Source organism: Schistocerca serialis, chromosome 3, assembly GCF_023864345.2.
Source record: "Schistocerca serialis cubense isolate TAMUIC-IGC-003099 chromosome 3, iqSchSeri2.2, whole genome shotgun sequence".
Classification (NCBI taxonomy): Eukaryota; Metazoa; Arthropoda; class Insecta; order Orthoptera; family Acrididae; genus Schistocerca; species Schistocerca serialis.
The window spans coordinates 305809754-305835474 of record NC_064640.1 but is presented as its reverse complement, the minus strand read 5'-3'; the positions used below and the strand labels follow the sequence as shown (position 1 = coordinate 305835474).

Below are 25721 nucleotides of genomic sequence, written 5' to 3'. Positions count from 1 at the left end.
TCTGCTTACAGATACGACAGGGTCTGTGGCCGGCGGAGGCGGCGGAGGCAGTCTGCCTGTTCTCCAGTCATCGGACGTTTGAAAAAGCTGCCTGGGGAGTTCTCTGGAATTTCGTTGTTGTTCCAAGTTGGTCCAGTCTTTTGAAGAAATACGTTTAAGAGAGTGCATGAAGCTACCTCTTCTTGCCTTTTGCTATCTGTGACTGATTTCAACACACTGGAGACAGTATATCAATGCTACCAGAAGGAACTCTTTATGGACCACCAGTGGCAATATAGAACAGGGCTATATCCCTACTTACAGTGACGAAAGGAAGGGAGGGATGGAGCGGCAAGGGGAGGGGGTTAAGACTGCCTCCAAGGTGGTTAGTTTGTGAGCATCGTGGGGCACACAGCTGCAACTGCTACCCCTCTGCAATCTTCTGGGGTCGGTTTTTGCGGTAGTTGGGTTATTACGATAATTTTTTCTCAACCCCCAGTACATGTGTTGCGTTATGATGCGTTCATAACGAGTACTGGTTTGTTTCAAGACAATTTCAATGTGTAATTAGAACAGTGATTCATATTCCATCAATTGTGGTAGCTTCGATTTCCTCAGCTGCAGGGTGATTGTCAAGCAGGCTTCTGCAGCGAACTCTGACATCAAACCGCGATAGATACAGTCTTCAGATTTATGCTTACAAGTAATACACTTATTAAACTCATCTCTGTCCAACATCAGCATCTCGCAAGTTGAATATATTTCCTGCCAAAAAAAAAAAAAGGATAGTACCTTACACCCCAGCCTTTTTTCCTGCCAGCTTGTAGGTGTAGGGTAGAGTTTGAGTGCATCTGCCACTAGTTTTGAGTCGTATTGTGAAATTTTTTCCAAGCAGGATAACACCAGTTGTATGGCATCGTCAATTTTTGTGCTGTATTGCGATTTTAGACAATCCTTTTGTAGCTCTATGCATATAGTTGTGTAATTAGGCCTTATCTTAAAGACTAATGACATAATTAGGACCAATCTTTACTTCAGTTTCCCAACCAAAATAAATAAAGTACACTAACCTAACCTCCCTCTCCTGCATCTGGACAGTTTCAACGTGTTGGGGGGTGCACTTGGGCTTTCTGTCCAGGAGGACCAGGGTTCGAATTCCGAAAAGGGCACTGCCATTTTTAATTTCCCGCCAGTTCCCAGGTGGGTGGTGGGCTGGGACGTCAGCACAGCCCTGGGACAAAGAAATTCCCACCAAAATTCTAAATTCCCACCAGTCACTTTTACGTGATCAACAATTTTTCTCTGTTCTTTCAGCATTATGGAAAGCACCTGAATATCACACTCTCAGCGTTGGGGTTCTTACAGTTAGTCCAGCACACTGATTCGGAAGTATTTAAGTACTCATAAGATCTGTCCACATTACCAGGCAGAACGGAGATACTATAAAATTGTACTCTTGTTACAGCATGCTTCTAATACATCTAAACAATTGCACCCTACTACCTCTTCTCCAAGTCGTCCATACGTCACCCCCTTCATCTTATAACGCTTAAGCTGGGTTTTACTACGAGCAGGAATTTTGCTCCGTATAGTAGGTAACGAGTCTGGCGTAGTGTGTCGTTCCCTCGACAATGATAAAATAGTGAAGGTGATACGATACTGCAGCTCAAAAAAAAATGGCTCTGAGCACTATGCGACTTAACTTCTGAGGTCATCAGTCGCCTAGAACTTAGAATTAATTAAACCTAACTAACCTAAGGACATCACACACATCCATGCCCGAGGCAGGATTCGAACCTGCGATCGTAGCGGGTGCTCGGTTGCAGACTGTAGCGCCTAGAACCGCACGGCCACTCCGGCAGGCCAAATACTGCAGCACCTCTGTTGTTCATAAGTACGATATAATGTTCCTTCGGAAATCCCTGCATGTCCAAAGGAAGAGGCACTGCAGTGACTGCAGCCGTTATGAAGTACGTGAAATGTATTCGTTATTGTGAATATGGACAACTGTCATGCCTGTAATGGAATGACGACAGTGAAAATTTGTGCCGAACCGGGTCTCGAACTGTGGAGTAAATTAGCAGTTTAGTTAAACTACGATCTACAACACAAAAATGAAAAAATACGCACCACGAAGAAATTAGCCATGTCGGATGGAAAATAGAAGATGTGATGTACATGTATAGACCAACAAATGTGCAGAATTTCAGAGCAATTCGATGATTTATTCAAGAGAAAGAGCTTTGCAAAGTGAGCAGTCAGTAACACTTTGGTCCACTGTAACTCTTGTGCAAACAGTTATTCGGCTGGGCACTGTCGTAAGGTTTGTGGATGTCCTCCAGACGGATATCGTACCAAATTATGTCCAATTTGAGCTTTACATCGTCAAATTCCCCTGACGGTTGAACGGACCTGCCCATACTGCTCCAAACGTTGTCACTTGGGGAGAAATCCGGCGACCTTGCTGGCAAAGGTAGGGTTTAGCTAGCACGAAGACAAACTGTAGAAACTCTCATCGTGTGTGGACGGCAATTATCTTGCTGAAATGTAAGCCCAGGACGGCTTGCTATGAAGGGCAACAAAATGGGGCGTAGAATATCGTCGACGTACCACTATGCTGTAAGTGTGCCGCGGATCACAACCAAAGAGCGGTGCTGTGAAAAGAAATGGTATCTCTGACCACCATACCTGGTCGTCGAGCCGTATGGCGGGCGATTGTCCGGTTGGTATCCCACCGCTGATTGGGGCGTCTTCAGCCATGTGTTCGGCATAAAATCTCATTGACTGGAGCATAATTGTCTTCATTGATGAGTCCCGCTTCTATTTCAGCAGCAATGACCAGCGGAGCCGAGTCTGGAGATGCCCCAGATAGAAGTGGAATATGAACCTGACTGTCACCCGCCATATGGCCCGACAACCAGCAGTGATCGTCTCGGATTCCATTTCATTTCATTTCGGACCCCTTTGGCTGTCATTCGCGGGACCCTTACAGCAGAGTGGTATGTTGACTATATTCAACGACCCATTTTGTTGCCCTTCATGGCAAGCCATCCTGGGCTTCCGTTTAAGCACGATAATTCCCGCCCGCAAACGGCGAGTGTTCCTACTGCTCGTCTTTGTGCTTGCCAAACCATACCTTGGCCAGCAAGATTACTAGATCTCTCCCCAATTCAGAAAGTTTGGAGCATTATGGGCAAGACGGTAGCAGGGAAATGGGGGTGATGTGACACTTTTGATATCAAATGGTTCAAATGGCTCTGTACACTATGGGACTTAACATCTGAGGTCATCAGTCCCCTAGCACTTAGAACTACTTAAACGTAACTAACCTAAGGACATCACACACATCCATGCCCGAGGGAGGATTCGAACCTGCAGCCGCAACGGTCACCCGGTTCCAGACTGAAGCGCCTAGAACCGCTCGGCCACACCGGCCGGCCTTTTGATATCAAGTTGCTGTCAAATTCAAATGCAGATTAATTAAATTGATCAATTAATTACCCCCAACGTCATCCACTACCACCCCCACCCCCCGGATGATGTCATGTGTCTTCCTGAGCTAGCATGAGGTCGTCGCCCCCTCCCCTCCACCTCTACCCCTACCCCTCCCCCAACGTTAAGGTGACGTTGTAGCTAGAGGAACGCACGCAATAACAGAAAAGTTCAGAAAAAAATCACTATTAACGAAAGCTCAGCAAGATAACTCCAATAAAACTACCAACCACAGCTGGTGGGCGTCCCCAAAATCTACTGTTGATCTGTCTATCTCGGTGTTACATTTTAACCATCGGAGTAAGTTAATAACCTAACCTCGGTTTCCAAATGGAAAGAGCGACTTGCGATCACATCGTCAACCCACTGGCTACTACCAAACTTACATCAGTGAGATAAATATAGCATACTGAACGAAAATTTCTATAAACGCTTGCCGTCGTAAGTATAGCCACTCAGTACGTTAACACAATACGTAGGTCTCATGAGCAGTATATGTCATAAATGAAAAGAAGAATAAATGGAATATATATATTACGAAAATTTGAACCATTCTCAAAAGAGTTGTGTCCTTTTCTCATAAGTAGTGCAGTTTCATTTAGTTGATGGCTAGAAGGGTAATGTTTTATTTTCATGTTTCGGGCTGTAACTTGGATGTTACACACCGGAAGGTCTAAGGAACTAATGAAAATGTACATATTCGAGATATACTGCCACCTAGATCACTTTGCGTTTCTTGGACAGTATTCAGCATCATTTGATTCTAGAGGAAATTATTGTCAACAATTTGCTGGCCAGCAATTCGTAAGAAAAGAGTTTTTCATATTGATCAACTGAAGAGTGATGTGCGAAAAGCTGATCGCCTAAGAAAATGTTCTCCACCGAAAAACTGAAAATGAATTCAACAGGCCGGACAATTACTATCGGACTAGTAATAAGAATACGACGCTCATAGACACCTCATATGCATCCTAGAGCCAAAACTCGTGGGTGCTCTATTGCTGAAGACACATAGAATGTAAGGAATAGAAATTTTATTACAGAGCCGGGTTGTCGCTTACATTGTTGTTTAGTTTTACCTATAGAAGTCTGAGAAGAATTATTCATATAAAAATGTATGTGACTGATCTTTTCAAGCCGGCCGGGGTGGCCGAGCGGTTCTATGCTCTACAGTCTGGAACGGCGCGACCGCTACGGTCGCAGGTTCGAATCCTGCCTCGGGCATGGATGTGTGTGATGTCCTTAGGTTAGTTATATTTAAGTAGTTCTAAGTTCTAGAGGACTGATGACCTCAGCAGTTAAGTCCCATAGTGCTCAGAGCCATTTGAACCATTTCATCTTTTCAAACACAGAAACAGTGTATACATTATAGTTATTGTCGAGTGCACACTGGAGTGTTAAATAAGATTTTCTAGAAATGTTTCAAAATAAAGTGCATTGTCTTTGTAGCACATCAGAACAATGTAAAAAGAAAATCTGAAAGAAATGTTTGGATTTTCAAAGACGGCTAACACAAAAAGCAATAATTACAAATTTAAGACATTGTCTTGGTGTTAGATTTTCAGTATTTTAATCGAATGTCCCGTTATCTAAGAATGAGAGTAAGTAGTCAGTGTTATTCCATAAAGTTTCGCGACTGCAGCCGGATACCGTTGACTTCTTGCAACGATATTTCGGCTGACAAACATTCAGCTATATTCAGGTGAATGTTTTGTACTGGTGTTACTCGTTTTTCCTTTAGTGTTATTTCATCCCCAAGGCCTCATATTGGCAAGGGGTGGGCTGCAAACGGTAGAATACTCCGCTCTTCAGCCATTGGTCATAAAATGTTTTCTTTCTCAAGAAATTAAAGGCATCAGCGATTCCCAAGCCATATCCAGCTGAAAGCTGCCATTACGATAAATAAGACCTTCGGCTAAACGTATTTCCACCGATTCCTTAATAACTGGATCCCAGAAGGATCTAGTTGAGGTCAAGATGTCCGTGACAAAGTAATCCATGGAATGTCCTGTGGAGTTACTGGGCTGCGAAAAGAGAGTGTTGCGAACATGTTCAACGCATCTTTCATGCACTGCGCGCGTTGTCTGGCCACAGAATCCTTGCCACACTGGCAAGGTATTCTGTAGATCCCAGCCTTCAGCAATCCTAGATCTTCCTTCGCCGAACCGAGAAGAGCAAACGTCTTTGTAGGTGGACAGAAAATTACTTTGACATGTTTTCTTAAAATTCTGGCTAATTACGACGAAATAAAGCTGACTTACGGGAGGAACGCCCAGGACTTGAACCGCTCCTCCTCCTCTTGATGTTGTGAGTGGCCACGTTTCTTCTTCCTTAAAGCTGTACTAATCTGAGGTGAAGAATATCCATCATCTTTCAATACCATTTGTCGGTGTTGCTCCTTTGCAAGGTTGTCTCCGTCAGACACAACATGTGTCTGGTGCACCAATGTTCGAAGAACAGCCGGCCGCGGTGGTCTCGCGGTTCTAGGTGCTCAGTCCGGAGCCGCGCGACTGCTACGGTCGCAGGTTCGAATCCTGCCTTGGGCATGGATGTGTGTGACGTCCTTAGGTTAATTAGGTTTAAGTAGTTCTAAGTTCTAGGGGACTGATGACCACAGATGTTAAGTCCCATAGTGCTCAGAGTCATTTTTTTTTTTTGTTCGAAGAACAACAAAAGTTTGCAATATGTCGTGGCAGCTAGAAGCCCGAAAATATAAATCTGCATGTGTAGGCTTACGATAAACGGAATGCCCCAATGATCCATCCACTTTTCGTCTGACCAAGACATCCAGAAATGGCAGACAGCCGCCCTTCTCCACTACCACAGTAAATTTTATATTCTCGTGGACAGAATTCACATGCTACTACTTTTATAGACGAGGAGCTACCGTCTATGACTTCTGTTGAGGACTTTAAATTATTCTGGGAACCGTAAAAATATTTGTTGAGCTTGGTGAAGCTAACTGAGAAGTTTCTTCAATATATAAGCAGAGTCACTGACATGGAAAACACAACAGCAACATAACGTCGAAAGTTGTTCACTATTATAGGCATAACCGCCATACAGCATCTTATTCACTGTGAACAGACACAGATTTACGTCTTGAAATCAAAAATGTTCAAATGTGTGTGAAATCTTATGGTACGTAGCTGCTAAGATCATCAGTCCCTAAGCTTACACACTAGGTAACCTAAATTATCCTAAGGACAAACACACACACCCATGCCCGAGGGAGGACTCGAACCTCCGCCGGGACCAGCCGCACATTCCATGACTGCATTGCCTTAGACCACTCGGCTAATCCCGCGCTACGTCTTAAAGAACACCATCTTCATGAATAACGGATGAATACTGATAATGGCTGATATTGGCGATCACAGCGTCAAAGGCTGACTTTAAGTAATTGGACACAATTTTTTTGGCCGTTGCTATAACCGTTTCACCAAATGTTAAAAGTAATTGAGAATTCGACACTGTCAAGTCACATAAATATGATCACTTGTGAAAAGCCTGAATAACCACCTTTTGCATCGCACACCGCTACAAGACGCGCACGAAGAGAATCAGTGAGGTTCTGGAAGATACCAACAGGGATGTGGAGGCATGCCGACTCGAGGGCGCCGCGCGGGGTTAGCCGAGCAGTCTCAAGCGCTGCAGTAATGGACTGTGCGGCTGGTCCCGGAGGAGGTTCGAGTCCTCCATAGGGCATGGTGTGTGTGTTTGTCCTCAGGATAATTTAGGTTAAGTAGTGTGTAAGCTTAGGGACTGATTACCTTAGCAGTTAAGTCCCATAAGATTTGACACACATTTGAACATTTTTGACTCCAGTGCCACGGACAGCTGCCATATGTTTCTCGGCTGAGGACCCATGGCGAGAACAGCCCGATGAATTTAGTCCCACAGATTCCTGATTGGGTTTGAATCCGGAGAGTCTGGTGGCCAGGGGCGTACGTAAAGTCATCCTGGTGCTCTTCGAACATGGTGCATTGTCCTGCTGGTAGATGCCATCGTGCCCAGGAAAAGCATGCTGCACGTGACTGTGGACATGGTCACAAAAGACAGATACATACTTGTGTTGATCCATTGTGCCTACCAGAATGACGAGATCTCCCAGGGAGTGCCACGAAAACATTCCTCAAACCATTAAGGTCCCTCCTACGGCTAGTATCCTTCCGACGGTTGTTATAAGGTGTTTGCTGTCAATCTGATGATTCATCTGAAAAGAGCACCCATCACCACTCAGTAGGTGACCTGTTACGGTATTAGACTGCAAATTCGAGCCTTCGTAGACGATGAACAGCACTGAGCATGGTTTCATGAGCCAGGCGCCTGCTGCGGACGGCCAAGCTTTGCAACGTTCGCTGTATAGTAGTTGTGGAGACCCTGACGGTACCCCTTCGTTCACCTGGGCGGTCAGTTGCTCAACAGTTGCCCGTATATAAGCCAATACACAAGCCGGCCGGTGTGGCCGAGCGGTTCTAGGCGTTTCAGTCTGGAACCGTGCGACCGCTACGGTTGCAGGTTCGATTCCTGCCTCGAGCATGGATGTGTGTGATGTCCTTAGGTTAGTTAGATTTAAGCAGTTCTAAGTTCTAGGGGACTGATGACCTCAGATGTTAAGTCCCATAGTGCTCAGAGCCATTTGAACCATTTGAACCAATCGACATCTCCGCAGCCGTTGTTCACCCCTGCCATCTATGGCCCATAGAGCACCACAGTTTCCTCAGCGCCGGTGTTAGATAGCGTCATTTTGTCATGCACGATATACTTCAAGTACAACGGCACGCCAAGAGTTTACAAACATAGCCGTTTCGGAAATGCTCCCACCAGTGGTCATGTCCTTTTGGACGTCAGATAAATCGCTCCGTTTCCACATTACATTGACTGCCTGTTTTCTGCGTCCTCCGACACGCTTTATTACCCTCCACCGCTAGTGGTGCCACCTGGCGTCTGTGAGTGATTACTTCACGTTGAGGCAGAACATAGACGGTGGTCACATTAAGGAGGAACGTTGATGAAAAACACACACTGTTTCAAACATGCACCAAATCCAAAGTTTTGGAGGTACGGCAATGAATTTTGTACCACGCTTTACGTGAAGGTAACACATTTACGTAAAAAATCCTTTCATTATATATATTCAACTTTTTTTTAATGAAATATTAAGTTTTATTTGTTTTAAAAAAAGTATGTTCCTTTTTCTCAGAAAGTATTCAAGAGATTTCTACAAAAATCTTCTCTCATGAGTTTTTTGGAAAAGGTCAAATAGAAGAATTCTCATAATTTTTTAATTATAATTCCACAAGTACAATTTTAAATACGTGTAAAACTCCAAGCACTTTGCCCCATAACTCAGCTTTCAATCAGAATTTCAAAATTTGCTCTTGAGACAACGTTTATTAGGTTTACAGAAATTTGTGTACAAAATTTCATAATTCTAGCATTCATAGAATCTGAAGAAAAGGTATAAAAACTTTAAAAAACCAACTTTTCAGGAAACGCAATTTAAAGTTCAACCTAGCTTTCTTCCTTGTGTCACTTCTTCAGAAGGCACCACATTTGTACTCTGGGTCGTCTTTCCCTTCAACGCTTCTCTTCTGGTTTCTTGTTGTCTGTCTTCTTTCCTTTACCAGGTCTTCAACTGACTTTTCAGCTGCAGAGACGCGATGTAAATCTATTTTTCTCAGAATGTCTTGAGTAAAATTTCCTATCTTGAAGCCCATTCTTTCTAATACCTTCATCCTCCCGACGTTCCCATAATTAAATACAATAACTGCGTCATAAGTTGCAATTCTGACAACTGTAGCAGATGCAAATGTGTTTTTAGGGCATCGTTTCCATATGAGTGAATATAGAGACTCATTTGACTTTTAGGTTTTGCCATGAACTCACTTTTTGAGAAGTGCAGGATCGGCCAAAGATAATCTACGAAACCAAAGAGTATGTGTCACGGCTTGCTAGATGTATCCCACACACGTTTGGTTGAAAGTAATACACAGAATCGTTGTTCACTGAGCTGGTATTGAAGTGCTGCTTCAAAACGTGGGCGTGGCAGGGAAGCCGCGTCACACTTTTACTTAATTTTCAGGCACTTCGGATGCGATTTCAACATTGAAACTTTGAGAACATATTGTCCATGAGTTGCACTAACAATTAAAAAATAAATCGAATATTGACATTTTTGGTCAATTTCATCATCGTGCCCCCTTAATGTGACTGGACTGTGCGTAATCGTCCTCGGCAGACAACACTATACGTTTTCAAACTGTTACTATGCAGCTTTTGTGTTGTCCGCTCGTTGAAGACGTGCAGTTTTATAAGCTGCGGTCGGCCATGGCCTTTTTCGAGAGACCCGACTCTAAATGTCCATTGTCCGCAGTTCGCTTCGCAATTTCCGGCCGGAAATTGGTTGAGATGGATCTACATTCACAGACAACAGCAATTCCTCCAGGGTTTGAAACCTATTTTCATTGACAAATCGTAACAGCCGTCTGTGGTCTCTGAAGGTTGGAATCTTTTTACACCCACTATTTTTGTACCATGTGGTACCAGCGGTACACCACTGTTTTTGGCTACAGCTGTCTGTCCGCGTTGATACACAAAGAAACGGGGTAGTATCATTTATGGTGTGGCGACGGGCATGTCTATGCCATTCTTTCATGTCTCCGCATTGACCCTTGTTTCTACACTAGTTCCATACAACCGACTGGAACCCACACAACACTTTACCGCCATGACTTACGCCAGCGGTGGAGGGTCACATGATCACCTGCTATCAGATGTACACCTAAAACGACTCAAAGCGACCGGTGTATCCTTTCAGGGAGGTGACTGATATTTTGTCCAATGAAATTATTCCCAGTTATTTACGATTTTTTTCGAGAATTTCCCAACCTTCTACGCTCTCTCATCGGTGTTAAGGGATGTCGTTTCGAATCGTTATTTGCTGCAACCTAACATAATTCGTTACGTTCAGAACTGTGTGAATTCTCTTGGTCTGTTTTGTTATGGTTACCGTTTTTACATATTTACGCTTTTGTGTGTTATTTTACGGGCTGTAAACTTTTCGTTTGTTTCAAACTGTATTACTCTATTAGCTGCAGCGAGGCAACATGAACTGTTTCGTGCCGGCCGCGGTGGTCTAGCGGTTCTAGGCGCGCAGTCCGGAACCGCGCGGCTGCTACGGTCGCAGGTTCGAATCCTGCGTCTGGCATGGATGTGTGTGATGTCCTTAGGTTAGTTAGGTTTAAGTAGTTCTATGTTCTAGGGGACTGATGACCACAGATGTTAAGTCCCATAGTGCTCAGAGCCATTTGAACCATCTGAACTGTTTCGTCTGAAGGAGCAAAACATTGCTATTTAAAATCGCATTAAATTACACGTGATAAAAACATAATGCTTTATCTGTGACAGTTCGAGCACACTTGGAAATTTAGGTATTGGAAGATGTGTACAGCCTGTCATACTTATGTCCGACTAGGTGCAGTGTTCTATTTACCATATGCTAATAACAGAACAGGGGTGTAAAGACTTCTTAGTACCGTGGGTGGCAAATCCCTTACTGTGACAACTTACAGGCCGCAAGTTCAAAAACATCGTGGCTTGAGATAATTTGTTATTCTAAATTGGCATCTCCCTGCCACAAGACTTTCAAGATTGGGCGCAAAATATCTTAGTTCGACAAGGGCCCTCCATTTCGAGAGAAAATGAAAGATGAGGAAAAAAGAAAACCATTACAAGAGCGGCCGGTGAGGAGATCAATAGCGGGCATAATGTTGTCATGCATCGCTGCAGTAGGAGTACACACAGATTCGTTCAGATTCATAGCCATCTTCATTTCCTATTGTGCGTTGTGATGAGAGTTTAGAGGTCAATTTTTCAGATGAGAGACTACGCTCCCATCTGCTCTAGGCATAGTACATTTTCACGTATTGTTCCCAAAACAAGATTCTTCCTCTACTCACGTGAATAAATGTGTTCTCTGTTACAGAAAGCCAGGCTGGCAAGGATTAGAATAGCGAAGGCGTCGTCGGGAGCAGCGTTTGTGAGCAAAAAGAAGGCGGCGGAGGCCCGGCTGGCCGCCCAGGAGTCAGGCCTCGAGATGGACGACTCGTACCACCAAGAGGACATCTTTGAACTACAGCATCACCATCTCCTACGCTGCCTCGAGAAAACGACTGTGAGTACCATTTTAACTGTTCGCAGTAGCGTAAACACTCAGCACACAGCTAAGAGTTTTGATAACCTGATAGTAAACGACAGCAATCTCACTCAACACTATATTTTGTTTTATGGCAAAAAGAGGCGTAAATTTTTCATGGCTCATCGAGAATGCGGGAGAAATTAGCATCTCTGTAACAAAGAATATCACCATACTGACCTCATATACTACTGGCCATCAAAATTGCTACACCAAGAAGAAATGCAAGTGATAAACGGGTATTCATTAGACAAATATATTATACTAGAACTGACATGTGATTACATTTTCACGACATTTGGCTGCATAGATCCTGAGAAATCAGTACCCAGAACAACCACCTCTGGCCGTAATAACGGCCTTGATACGCCTGGTCATTGAGTCAAACAGAGATTGGATGGCGTGTACAGGTACAACTGCACATGCAGCTTCAACACGATACCACAATTCATCAAGAGTAGTGACTGGCGTACTGTGACGAGCCAGTTGCTCGGCCACCATTGACCAGATGTTTTCAATTGGTGAGAGATCTGGAGAATGTGCTGGCCAGGGCAGCAGTCGAACATTTTCTGTATCCAGAAAGGCTCGTACAAGACCTGCAACATGCGGTCGTGCATTATCCTCCTGAAATGTAGGGTTTTGCAGGGATCGAATAAAGGGTAGAGCCACGGGTCGTAACACATCTGAAATGTAACGTCCACTGTTCGAAGTGCCGTCAACGCGAACAAGAGGCGACCGAGACGTGTAACCAGTGGCACCCCATACCATCACGCCGGGTGATACGCCAGTATGGTGATGACGAATACACCCTTCCAATGTGTGTTCACCGTGATGTCGCCAAACACGGATGCGACCATCATGATGCTGTAAACAGAACCTGGATTCATCCGACAAAATGACGTTTTGCCATTCGTGCACCCAGGTTCGTCGTTGACTACACCATCGCAGGCGCTCCTGTCTGTGATGCAGCGTCAAGAGTAACCGCAGCCATCGTCTCCGAGCTGATAGTCCATGCTGCTGCAAACGTCGACGAACTGTTCGTGCAGATGGTTGTTGTCTTGGCAAACGTCCCCATCTGTTGACTCGGGTATCGAGACGTGGCTACACGTTCCGTTACAGCCATGTGGATAAGATGCCTGTCATCTCGCCTGCTAGTGATACGAGGCCGTTGGTATCCAGCACGGCGTTCCGTATTACCCTCCTGAACCCACCGATTCCATATTCTGCAAACAGTCATTGGATCTCGACCAACGGTAGCAGCAATGTCGCGATGCGATAAACCGCAATCGCAATAGGCTACAATCCGACCTTTATAAAAGTCGGAAACCTAATGGTACGCATGTCTCCTCCTTACACGAGGCATCACAACAACGTTTCACCAGGTAACGCCGGTCAACTGCTGTTTGTGTATGAGAAATCGATTGGAAACTTTCCTCACGTCAGCACGTTGTAGGTGTCGCCACCGGCGCCAACCTTGTGTGAATGCTCTGAAAAGCTAATCATTTGCATATCACAGCATCCTCTTCCTGTCGGTTAAATTTCGCGTCTGTAGCACGTCATCTTCGTGGTGTAGCAATTTTAATGGCCAGTAGTTTAAAAAATCATTCAAGCGAGGCACCAGCCCCAGCAACCTACCTGGCACGAACATTTGAGCCATAATTCTGGTAGTATGCAATTATGACCTAAAAGCACAGCTCTTTAAAATTCGTGTGCACAGGTTGTTTATCAAACGCTCCGCCCCACTGCTGTCACCTAATGATCGAGTAAAAAGTATTGTACAGTGGACAAACAACCAACCGGAGCCCTACTACCTGCGGGATGATGAAAGCGAGAGAAGACAAGGGCGAGGCCGACATATCTGCCCAACATGTTTTAAGATCTTGTTCGAAAACACACATTATTGTACGCGTAAAATAAATAGGTAGCCTAATATAAGTACGTAACACCACTGTCACGCACATATACATGTAATATTTTAACAGTTTTCTCGTACTCATATTCTGCAGCTTTGCAGGGTGTTTCTTATTAAGGTTTAAAAACTCCCGGAGAGACGTAGATGACGCTGAAACGAGTAATTTAATAAAAGCCACACGGGTCCGCAAAAGTCGGGAAACACTCCAGATGTGCATGGCAGATGTTGAATATGTGACGTCACAAGATGTCGTTCCTCGCTGCAAGTGCAGCGGTTGAGCATGTCGATCGGTCACACCTGATCATCCCAACCCACGTTTAGTATTCAAGTCGGTGTGGCTCCCGGCCTACGTGCACGACTTTAGTGCGTGGGGCTCCGGATTCGAGCCCTGCGTATAACACGCAGTATTTTTTGGCACTGGGTAAGATACTTTGGTGTTTCTCTCTCTCTCTCTCTCTCTCTCTCTCTCTTTTCGTTTAGTCGGTTCCGACTCTTCGTGACCCCATGAACGAAATCACGCCACTTTTTCCTGTCTTGCACTTTCTCCCGTAGACCTTCCAGGTTGGAACACATTGCTTCTGTGATGCCATCGATCCATCTCATCCTCTGACGTCCTCTTCTTCTAGTTCCTTCTATCTTCCCCAGCATTAATGTTTTTTCCAGCGAGGCATGCCTTCGCATTGTGTGTCCAAAGTAGGTCAGCTTTTGTTTTAACATTAGACCTTCCAAGGAGAAATCTGGTTTTATTTGCTCCAATATTGATCTGTTGGTTCTCTTTGCAGTCCATGGAACATACATCACAACTGGAAAGACCATATCCCTCGCTATACGGATCTTTGTTGCTAGTGTTATATCTCTGGACCTTATAACCTTGTCAAGGTTTGACATCGCCTGTCTACCGAGCAACAGGCGTCTCCGGATTTCATGGCTGCAGTCGCCATCAGCAGAGATCTGGGAACCAAGATAACTGAATGAGGTCACTATCTCCATGGTTTCTCCTGCTATATCCCACGAATTGGTAGGTGTAGTTGCCATAGTTTTCGTTTTCTTCACATTCAGCCTAAGACCGGCCTTTTCACTTTCGTCTTTCACCTTCAGCAAGAGTGTTCTCAATTCTTCTTCACTTTCTGCCAACAGGATCGTATCATCCGCGTACCTGAGGTTGTTTACATTTATTCCCGCTATTTTAATTCATGTTTCTCCTTCATCTAGCCTCGCATTCCTCATAACATGTTCTGCATACAGATTGAATAAGTACGGTGACAGTGTGCAGCCTTGCCGGACCCCTTTCTGAATCTTTATCCATTTCGTTGTTCCATACATAGTTCTCACCGTGGCTTCTTGGTCAAGGTATAAACTCCGTATCAGATGAATGAGGTGATCTGGTACACCCATGTTTTTCAGTACTTTCCATAATTTGTTGTGATCGACGCAGTCAAAGGCTTTGGCGTAGTCAATAAAGCAGAGGTACACATCTCTCTGGAATTCTCTTGCTTTTTCCATAATCCACCGAATGTTAGCAATTTGATCTCTAGTTCCTCTTCCTTTCCTAAATCCAGCTTGTTCTTCTGGTAGCTCTCGATCTAGATATTGGCGAAGTCTATTTTGTAAGATTTTCAACATGACTTTGCTAGCATGTGAGATAAGTGCGATTGTTCGGTAATCTGAGGATTCTTTAGAACTTCTCTTCTTTGGAATGGGGATGAATACTGATCTTTTCCAATCTTCTGGCCACTGCTGCGTGATGCATATTTTTTGACATATTGAGTGCAGCACTTCCACTGCATCCTTTCCAGTGACTTTAAACAATTCTACTGGTATTTCGTCATGTTCACTAGTTTTGTTATCAGCCATGTTTTCAAGGGCCCACTGGATTTCGCTCTCCAAAATATCTGGCTCTAGTGTTTACATTCAGGTAAAATTTATTACCTTAGTTACCGGTCTCGCGGTCTTTGCTGGTTTATTGCGAAGTTCAGTACAGCAAAAACCTACCGTATGGCGTCCCAAGTAAATGAGTATAAGCTTCCAGAATGCGTCGCTACCTGTAAATGATCTATGTTTTCTTTATTAAATCAAGCCTGTAAACAAAAACAAAAGGGATAAAAGTAAAGAACCACATAATAAGAACAGCATGTATTTGGTTATTGCGGGGACAAAAATGTTTTGGCTTCTAGATTTACAACACATCACATTTTCAAAAAGAGTTCGAAACTTGCACCGTTTTCAGGAATGCAGGTAATACATCACTCAGTTGTCCCATCAGGACGAGCATACGTAATCAGGTACGTCACATGCTCAATACTTGTCATCCACTTTTCGATATTTCCCGACATTTGCAGCCCAATGTGTCTCATATTACATCACTTACTTCAGTGTCATTTACGTCGCTAGAGGGATTTTTAAACGTTAATAAGAATCACCCTGTATATATGACTCAGAATCAAAATGAATAAAACTAAGCAATCGAACAATTATTATGAAATTAGTTTAACGATTTTTGATTTACAATTTAATGATGCTAATCACTCTGAAGAGCAGCGTGTCTGCTGCAAATTTTCTTCACGATCTCAGTTCCAACTTTGAAACCCAATAAGCCATAACAGCGATGTTAATCATTAATTAGCCGTATGGTACTTCTTTAATGACACACTCATTCATTTACACTGCATTTGTAAATCGCAAAATAAAAATGTTCAAAGCAAATCAATATCTGGCACCAGCTACAGGTTAGAAACCACGCATTCGACAAAATGAACAAAGCATGTCACCTGTGTCAAAATAGCATTTTACAAAAATTTTACTCGCTCCACTTTACAATACTTCGCGCCAAGGTATTAAGTGACTATAGTGGGCCAGAGCGAGTGACAGACAATCGGTGCGCGAAAAAGTTTAAAAGCTGTACTTTCAGTAGATCATAACTATGTGCTGTCAGAATTATGGCCAAGATTTTCGTGCGGACTCGTCTGCTGGGGCTGATACTTTGCTACTATGCTTTTTCTCCTTCAGATATGAGGTCGAGTCGTGATGTTTCCTCGCAAGTTTGTGAAAGCACGTCTTCAACTATGTGCATAACTAAAAGCTCTACTGTTAGAATTTCCCACTAACATTTACGCACTATCATAAATAATGAAGTGAAATGAACATTATTATTACTGAAATTGAAAATTCCCAACCTTCCACGTCTGAATTAACGTACGTTTATGTAGCTCAGAATGAAAACCTTTATAGAAGGTTTAAAATGTTCACGCGACATTTACATAAATGAACGACCTAAAGCTTCTACAGTTCCCTTCCGCTAGGAGCAATATTAATTTATAACCAAATCTACGCACAACCGACGCTTAGGGCGTACGTGACGTGAGAGAATTTGCATAAAGTGCAGCAGTGGCGAAATCAGAGCGAATGTTGTGCCGTTTGCAGTGTGTGGCTGCGTAGCGTCGCTGGCGTACATATCTGCGGCTGCGGTCACGAAGCATCCGGGTCTAATAGCACAGTTCTGCTCCAAATTGCGATATAAATTACAGTTAAACGATTCACGCGCGAATAATTGCGCTTTGAGAGTAGCGGTGTTATGAGGCATAACGGTCCTCATGAATTCTGTGCACAAGATGTGATACCTGTCCCACTTTGAGTCAGCTGCAATCTAAGATTAACTGTTACAATAATGGTTTCATGGGAGTCAGACCCGTTGACTAATTTTCTACGTCCAGAACTATGCCAACCAAAATATAACTTTCTGTTTTAATAAGTCAAAATGAACGACGATACTATTTTTTGTTGTCCTTCTGTAAGGCATTACGGTATACACTATCTGATTAAAACTATCCGGACACCTCCTGGTGGACATTAATGCGCAGTGTGTCCACCTGTCGCCTTTATAATGGCTTGAATTCTGCTGGGGACACTTTCAAAGCCGTGTGTGAATGTCTGTGGAGGAGTGACAGCCCATTCTTCCTCAAGATCCGAAAACAGAGGATGTATCGATGTTGGACGCTGGGATCTAGAGCGAATTGGACGTTCTGACTTACCTCAGAGGTGTTCCATTGGGTTCAGGTACCGGTTCTGGACATACCAGTCCATTTCAAGAACATTATTATCCACAAACCCTTACCTAACGTATGCTCCTTCATGTAAACTTGTGCACTGTCATGCACATACAATAATGATCTCTCAGCTGTTCCTCAACTGTACGCAGCACACGATGCTGTAAACTGTGTTGTTCATGACCTTTCGCATTTACCGTTTTCTTAAGCGCAATGAGGGGACCACAACCTATCAACGAAAAAGCCTCCATACCCTGACATCGTAGACAAGATTCCATTAGAACTACTGATAGCCTTGGGAGAGCCAGCCCTGACAAAACTCTACCATCTGGTGGGCAAGATGTGTGAGACAGGCGAAATATCCTCAGACTACAAGAAGAATATAATAATTCCAATCCCAAAGAAAGCAGGGGTTGACAGATGTGAAAATTACCGAACTATCAGTTTAATAAGCCACGGCAGCAAAATACTGACACAAATTTTTTACAGACGAATGGAAAAACTTGTACAGGCCGACCTCGGGGAAGATCAGTTTGGATTCCGCAGAAATGTTGGAACACGTGAGGCAATACTGACCCTACGTCTTATCTTAGAAAATAGATTAAAGAAAGGCAAACATACGTTTCTAGCATTTGTAGACTTAGAGAAAGCTTTTGACAATGTTGACTGGAATACCCTCTTTCAAATTCTGAAGGGGGCAGGGGTAAAATACAGGGAGCGAAAGGCTATTTACAATTTGTACAGAAACCAGATAGCAGTTATAAGAGTCGAGGGGCATGAAAGGGAAGCAGTGGTTGGGAAGGGAGTGAGACAGGGTTGTAGCCTATCCCCGATATTATTCAATCTATATATTGAGCCAGCAGTAAAGGAAAAAAAAAACAAAATTCGGAGTATGAATTAAAATCCATAGAGAAGAAATTAAATATTTGAGGTTCGCCGATGACATTGTAATTCTGTCAGAGACAGCAAAGCACCTGGAAGAGCTGCCGAACGGAATGGACAGTGTCTTGAAAGGAGGGTATAAGATGAACATCAACAAAAGCAAAACGAGGATAATGGAATGTAGTCGAATTAAATCGGGTGATGATGAGGGATTAGATTAGGAAATGAGACGCTTAAAGTAGCAAATGAGTTTTGCTATTTGGGGAGCAAAAAGCTGATGATGGTCGAAGTAGAGAGTATATAAAATGTAGACTGGCAACGGCAAGGAAAGCGTTTCTGAAGAAGAGAAATTTGTTAACATCGAGTATAGATTTAAGTGTCAGGAAGTCTTTTCTGAAAGAATTTGCATGGAGTGTAGTCATGTATGGAAGTGAAGCGTGGACGATAAATAGTTTAGACAAAAAGAGAATAGAAGATTTCGAAATGTGGTGCTACAGAAGGATGCTGAAGATTAGATGGGTAGATCACATAACTAATGAGGAGGCATCGAATAGAATTAGGGAGAAGAGAAATTTGTGGCACAACTTGACTAGAAGAAGGAATCGGTTGGTAGGACATATTCTGAGGCATCAAGGGATGGGCTTAGTATTGGAGGGCAGCGCGGAGGGTAAAAATTGTAGAGGGAGACCAAGAGATGAGTACACTAAACAGATTCAGAAGGATGTAGGTTGCGGTACGTACTGGGAGATGAAGAAACTTGTACAGGATAGAGTAGCACGGAGAGCTGCATCAAACCAGTCTCTGGACTGAAGACCACAACAACAACAAACAACCCTGACCTCACGTCCACTGTACCTCACTGTTGGCACTCAACATGGCGCCAGGCAACGTTCTCCAGGCGAGACCTTCCAACGGATTGCCACAGGGTATAGTGTGATTTATTACTCAAAATCACTTGTTTCATGTTACCCACTGTCCAGTGGCGTCACTTTTTACACCACGTCAAGCGTGGCTTAGTACTGAGTTCAGAAATGTGTGGCTTATGGGCAGCTGCTCGACCAGTGGCTCCATTCCTTTGAATTCTCTACGCACAGTCAGTTTGCTTGGTAGACTGTTGGTAGCACTTTGGATATCACGAGTGATTCCTTCCGGTTGATTTCATCCGACTTTTTGCAACCACCCTCCAAAATGCTTGGCGGTTCCTGTCCGTCAGTTCTCAAGGTTTGCCAGATATTGGTTCAGGTGTGGCTGTTCCTTCTCGTTTCCACTTCACAATCACAACACCAGCGGTTGACTTAGGAAACTCTGGAAGGTTTGAAATGCCCTGGATGGATTCGTTCCTCAGGTGGCATTCAGTGACTAGTCGACGTCCGAAACCACTGAACTCTCGCATGTGGTGACGGGAACTGGTTCAAAAAATGACTTTGAGCACTATGGGACTTGACATATGAGGTCATCAGTTCCCTAGGACTTAGAACTACTTAAACCTAACTAACTTAAGGACATCACACACATCCATGCCCGAGGCAGGATTCGAACCTGCGACCGTAGCGGTCGCGCGGTTCCGGACTCAAGCGCCTAGAACCGCTCGGCCACGGCGGCCGGCTCGGAAACTGGTGGGTAGCTAACTGTCGTTTATAAATTCCCCTCTCAATAATCAGTTGGCAGATAAGACGAAACTTGGTGAGTCTCGCAATATAAAGCCACACTCCTTGTAAGAAAAAAAATCATTTTGTAAATTTCACGAAGTAATGTTTTAAATGGTTTACATACATTGTGCAGTAACACACTCTGAAAAGAATAACGACGCACCACGAAGGAACTTTGTAAATTGGTAAGAAACTGATATTCATACAGGTATCGATGGAAAGTGTAAAATTGTAACCTTTGGCGGCCAGTGGTTGACTGTGTGACATTGCAGCACCATTTCACCGCACAGCTGGCAACGATAGTAAACAGGCGACTTCTCGGTACCAGGGCATAGAATCATTTCAAACTTCATTCTGTGTACTCAGTTGGACAGTACCTATGAGTCGCAGACAGACGTAGGAACAACAAACTCAGATCTTCACTTAAAACTTCCTGGCTGATTGGCTGTGGTCGATGTATAAAACTCTCCCCTGACGTTTCGTGTCCCACTGCGGGAGACATCCTCCGTGGTAAAGCGGCGTTCTCCAAAGAGAACTCGACAAAGCGCTGATTATACAGGCAGTGCAGAGAGTGCCACTGTCCATCACGTGCCGTCGGCTATGAGACTGTCTCTGGTAATGCCAACATTAGCGATTGAAAGTAATCGACCGTCACGATTCCGGTGCAACGCTGACATCCAAATTTTATCCAGTTTAACATCTTCCTCTTTCCTGTTAAAATTATTACGGTGTTTATCAATCTCGATAGCTTCTCTGTACATGCGCGCATAATAATGCGAGGTTTGAGATATGACGCTCGTCTTGCTGAATTTTATTTCATGGTTACCTAGCTGGTAAACATGTTCTGCTACGGCCGATTTATCCTTGTGACCCAGGCGGTAATTCCTCTTATGTTCAACAAGACGGGTGTTAACACTTCTCTTTATGGTACCGATATAAACTTGTCCACAACTACAAGGAATTTTATGTACCCCCGGTGTAGCCAAAGGATGTCGTGCATTTTTGGCGATGTTAAATATCTTTTGATTTTCCTGGTGGGTCTGAAAATAGTTTCCACCCCATACTTGCTTAACACTTTCCCAATGCGATCTGTGACCTTACTAATGAACGGAAGAGAAACCTTCCCGTTGGGCGGTTGTTGTTCGTCGTTGCTCCTGATTCTCTTCCTAGAGAGAAGTGCTCGATCTGTCCCCTTGCTAGAATAGCTATTCTTCACGAAAGTCGTCCGTAGATGTTCAGTCTCATCTTTTAAATAAACAGGTTCACAAATTTTGTACGCCCTGTCTACCAAGGTTTTTATTACACTTCATTCTTGTCTAGGGTGGTGGTTTGAATCTTTATGCAGATAACGATCAGTAAGAAAGTAAAATCCTAGCTGTTTCCATCTTAATTACATCAGCGAACTGCTGTGGAAGCTGACAAATGCCTACCTCACTATTTGCTATAATATCCTCCGTGGGTACGTTTCGGGGCGTCACAGCAAAATTGCCTCCTTTGGCTAGTATAGAAATTTCAACTTCTGACAAATCTTTGTCAGACAGTTTAATAACAGTTCAAGAATTGTCCTCAACTGAACCTCCTGAAATGTTCTTTTGAAAGTTAGTGAACTTCTTCTGTCTATTTACTGATATTTCTGCACTAAATTCCATAGTTTTAAATGTTAGACCGTCAGTCTTATTCCAACCACCACGCCGCGTAGTATTACTAATAACCAAGTGGAGATGAAAAAGCTTACTGCTGGTTTCCGCCAGTGTTCACCACGTTTGATGAATCCTCTCCTGTAGCATTGCAGATTCCCTACGGTTGTAAATACGATGAGCCTGAGCCGAGCGAAACATCCTATTCACCTTCAGAGGCAGTATACTCTAATTGATTGTGATGTGTGTTTAAATACACTGAAAGGAGACCAAAATTTTTTACAGTACATGGATTGAAAAAAAACACATCTAAAACTACGCTAATCAATGTAAATACGCGTGTGTGGACTCGGAATGTGGTGTTATTTGGACATAACTGCCGTTCAGAGCATAATTTACCGAATGAATGCGGGACACTGTAAATTATGCATCTGACGAATTGGAGGTGAGTAATACATAATGTAATAAGCAGAATAATTTAACAGAAAACTGATGAAGAGACACGGAAAACCTTTCTACAAGAGAAATGTTTGTCACACGATACCTACGATCAGTTCCTAAATAATGTGATTTTACAATATGTACGGTACACTCATATTCAGAAAAAAACAGAACACGTTGAACGACTAGAGACAGGACATTCATATTCACAGGGCATGTACATTCGTATGTTCTGCAGAAATGAATAGCATTTCGCCGGCCGATGTGGCCGAGCGGTTCTAGGCGCTTCAGTATGGAACCGCGCGACCGCTACGGTCGCAGGTTCGAAACCTGCCTCGTGCATAGATGTGTGTGATGTCCTTAGCTTAGTTAGGTTTAAGTAGTTCTAAGTTCTAGGGGACTGATGACCTCAGACGTGAAGTCCCATAGTGCTCAGAGCCATTTGAACCAACTAGCATTTCATTTCAACTATTTTCATCATGTGTACTATTGCCTAGTAGGCACGGGGTCCGCCATGGGCCCTGATAATTTGTTCCATGCATGATAGCGTCGATGCGTATACGGCACAAATGGCCTCCATGCTGCATTCACCTGCTTTCGATGTTCATCTGTGGTGGTGAGCACTGGATCACAGCTCTGTACCCGGCGTTTCACCATATCCCACACATTTTCGATTGGCGACAAGTGTGGGCATCTTGCGGGCCAGGGCAAAAAGCTGACATTCTGCGAGAACAAGAACGCACTTGTTCACGCAGCAACATGTGGTCGTGCATTGTCTTGCTTAAAAATGGCGTCTGGGAAGTTGTGCAGAAGGGGTGTGGCTACGGATCGCAGGATGCCATTCACGTAGGTTACATTTGTCACAGTTCCCTGGACATGCCCCAGCTGTGATTTGTGGTTGTACTCAACAGCACCCGACCCCATAAGGCCTTGCGTCAACGCTGTATGTCTTGTGCGAATGCCGTCACTGTAATGCGGCTCTCCCTGTCTGCAGCGAACCAAAAAGTGGCCATTATTTTCAAAGAAGCAGAACATGGATTCGTCCGTAATCACTATACGATTCCATTCCTATCTCCAGTGACGTCGTTCCATACACCATTGCCGTCCATCATGTTTATACACATTCGTCAAAGGGAGGCGGAGAAGTGGACAACGCGTGCACGTAATTCATGCGACTGACTGGCACCCCTGATTGTGTACTATGTGTTACACTGTTCCACTGTTACGCCAGAGCCGAGAAGGACGCAGATCTGTCCTGGAATTCCATTCGGCTGAGGAGCCGATCTTCCCGGAGGGTGGTCTGGGTGGTGCGACCTGGTCCATCTCGTCGTGTTCCACGGCCTTCCGTGAACCATTCTGCACACTCCCGTTGCACTGCCGAAATACTTCGTCTCACACGAGCAGCAATTTCCCAGATGGATGCCTCACATTCTCTCATGCCAATAATGCGCCTTCTTACAAACTCACTCATTTGATGGTATGATTCTCGCATGCGCCTACGAGGCATATTGCACTTCCCTTCAGTCCACACTGCTCCATTATGTTCGGTTTATAGCGACAACGAGAGTCGCAGGCACATTTTACCGGTAAGTGGTGTGGCGCAGCGATATCGATGTTGACCTTGAATCTGGGGGCCGACATGGCTCAAATGCTAATCATTGCTGCAGAACATACTAAGGTAAGTGTCCTGTGAAAATGAACGTTCTATCTCTAGTCGTTCATGGAGCTGTCTTTTTTTTCTGAACGTGAATATACTTAGTCACCTCTACAGTGATATTAACGTATTATCATTGCGGAGAGGAGGTGGTCAAGATCTGACATACTTAAAGCGAAAAAGAAATCAATGAAGCGAGTTTTAGAAGAATAAAAATGAAATGGAGAAGAAATTACAAGAAACTGTTCATACCATACGAAGAAATGTTTGAGGAATGACAATAAAACTGAAAAAAATTTTCTGATATCGTCTAGTTTTCTACATATTTCACGTGCATGAAAGATAACTAAATACTTTGAAAAGTGTCAATGAACACTTAATTATGAAAATTATTGGAAGCCCTTTCTATCTTCTGAAAACTTTGTTTCTTTATTTTCCTTTCATTCACCTAGGGGGCTGATAATGAATTGTTAACGGGTAAAATCCCACTCTTCAATCTAATGTAATTAAAATACATAAAATCGGTACAGTATAACTGAGAAGTTGAAACATATACATGTGCTTTTAGAAGAATAATTAAAGGATTATTTTCATTGAAGGTATTAAAAATGGAACTGTTAGATTTTCCCCATGTTTAAATTAAATGAAAGAAAATAAGTTGTGGAGGACTTGGGCTTAAAACGGATGGGGTAGGAGAAATAAGGTTAGAGGCTAAAAATGGCTCTGAGCACTATGGGACTCAACTTCTGAGGTCATCTGTCCCCTAGAACTTAGAACTACTTAAACCTAACTAACCTAAGGACATCACATACATCCATGCCCGAGGCAGGATTCGAACCTGCGACCGTAGCGGTCTTGCGGTTCCAGACTGTAGCGCCTAGAACCGCACGGCCACACCCGGCCGGTTCCGTACAGTCGTTGCTCGTGGCTATAAACAAAGAGATCAGGGGAATTGTAACATGTTGTTGAGCGGAATGAAATATAGACCAGGAATGGACCTGGCTATAGTGTGAAAGGCCGGCTGTGTGGCCGTGCGGTTCTAGGCGCTTCAGTTTGGAACCGCGTGCCCGCTACGGTCGCAGGTTCGAATCCTGCCTCGGGCGTGGATGTGTGTGATGTCCTTAAGTTAGTTAGGTTTAAGTAGTTGTAAGTTCTAGTGCTCAGAGCCATTTTATAGTGTGAAACGAAACGAAAAATCACGTCGGCACTGTAGTGGGTCCTAGCAAGCCTAGATTTACTTCTGGAAGAGTTCGAGCAGATACTACAAAGCGCACAGGTTATTAGATTACTTTATTATAGTCTGAACAATGTAAAAAAATTAACTTGGAAACAATCCTTGTCCACAGGAACGTTTATGTATTTGTTACTGTCGCTGAACTCTTATAACTTATCACATGCTACAATACAGAATGACAGTCTCATCTCGTTGTATAATATGCCATAAACTTCGATATACATTTCTGGCTTTTAATACCACTCGCAGTGCTGCATCTGAAGCAACACGATCCGGTCGTCGTAGGCGATGATTGAAGAGCCGGGGTGAGTGCCGCTGCGCTTGGACGTGCGTAATCTTCCAGCAGTGGTGGCGGATTGGACCTCTTGAGACTGTGCTTTCGCCGACGTCTCTCATTCGTCACTGCGAATGGCAGCGACTGTCCTTGCCTGTGTTTCCGTCGTGAAGTACCAACTGTGACATGGGACCTCGTTCTTCGGACGACTCCACACAGGGTATGAGGGAAAAAAATGGGTAAATATGATAAGAGAGGAGGAAGACGTGATGTTGAGTGGGATGGGGAGGGAAGAGTTAGAGCTAACGCAGCAGATAAATAATG

At 43.9% G+C, this 25721-nt stretch overlaps 1 protein-coding gene across 2 annotated transcripts in view; it reads left to right on the top strand.

Annotated features, from left to right (window-relative positions):
* LOC126471594 (potassium voltage-gated channel protein Shal) overlaps positions 1-25721 on the top strand; it is a 694995-nt gene that overhangs the window by 602112 nt on the left and 67162 nt on the right. For both annotated transcript variants that reach the window (XM_050099831.1, XM_050099830.1), the window contains exon 3: positions 11462-11650. In XM_050099831.1, the coding sequence (XP_049955788.1) occupies positions 11462-11650 (189 nt within the window). The remainder of the gene's footprint in view (positions 1-11461; positions 11651-25721) is intronic.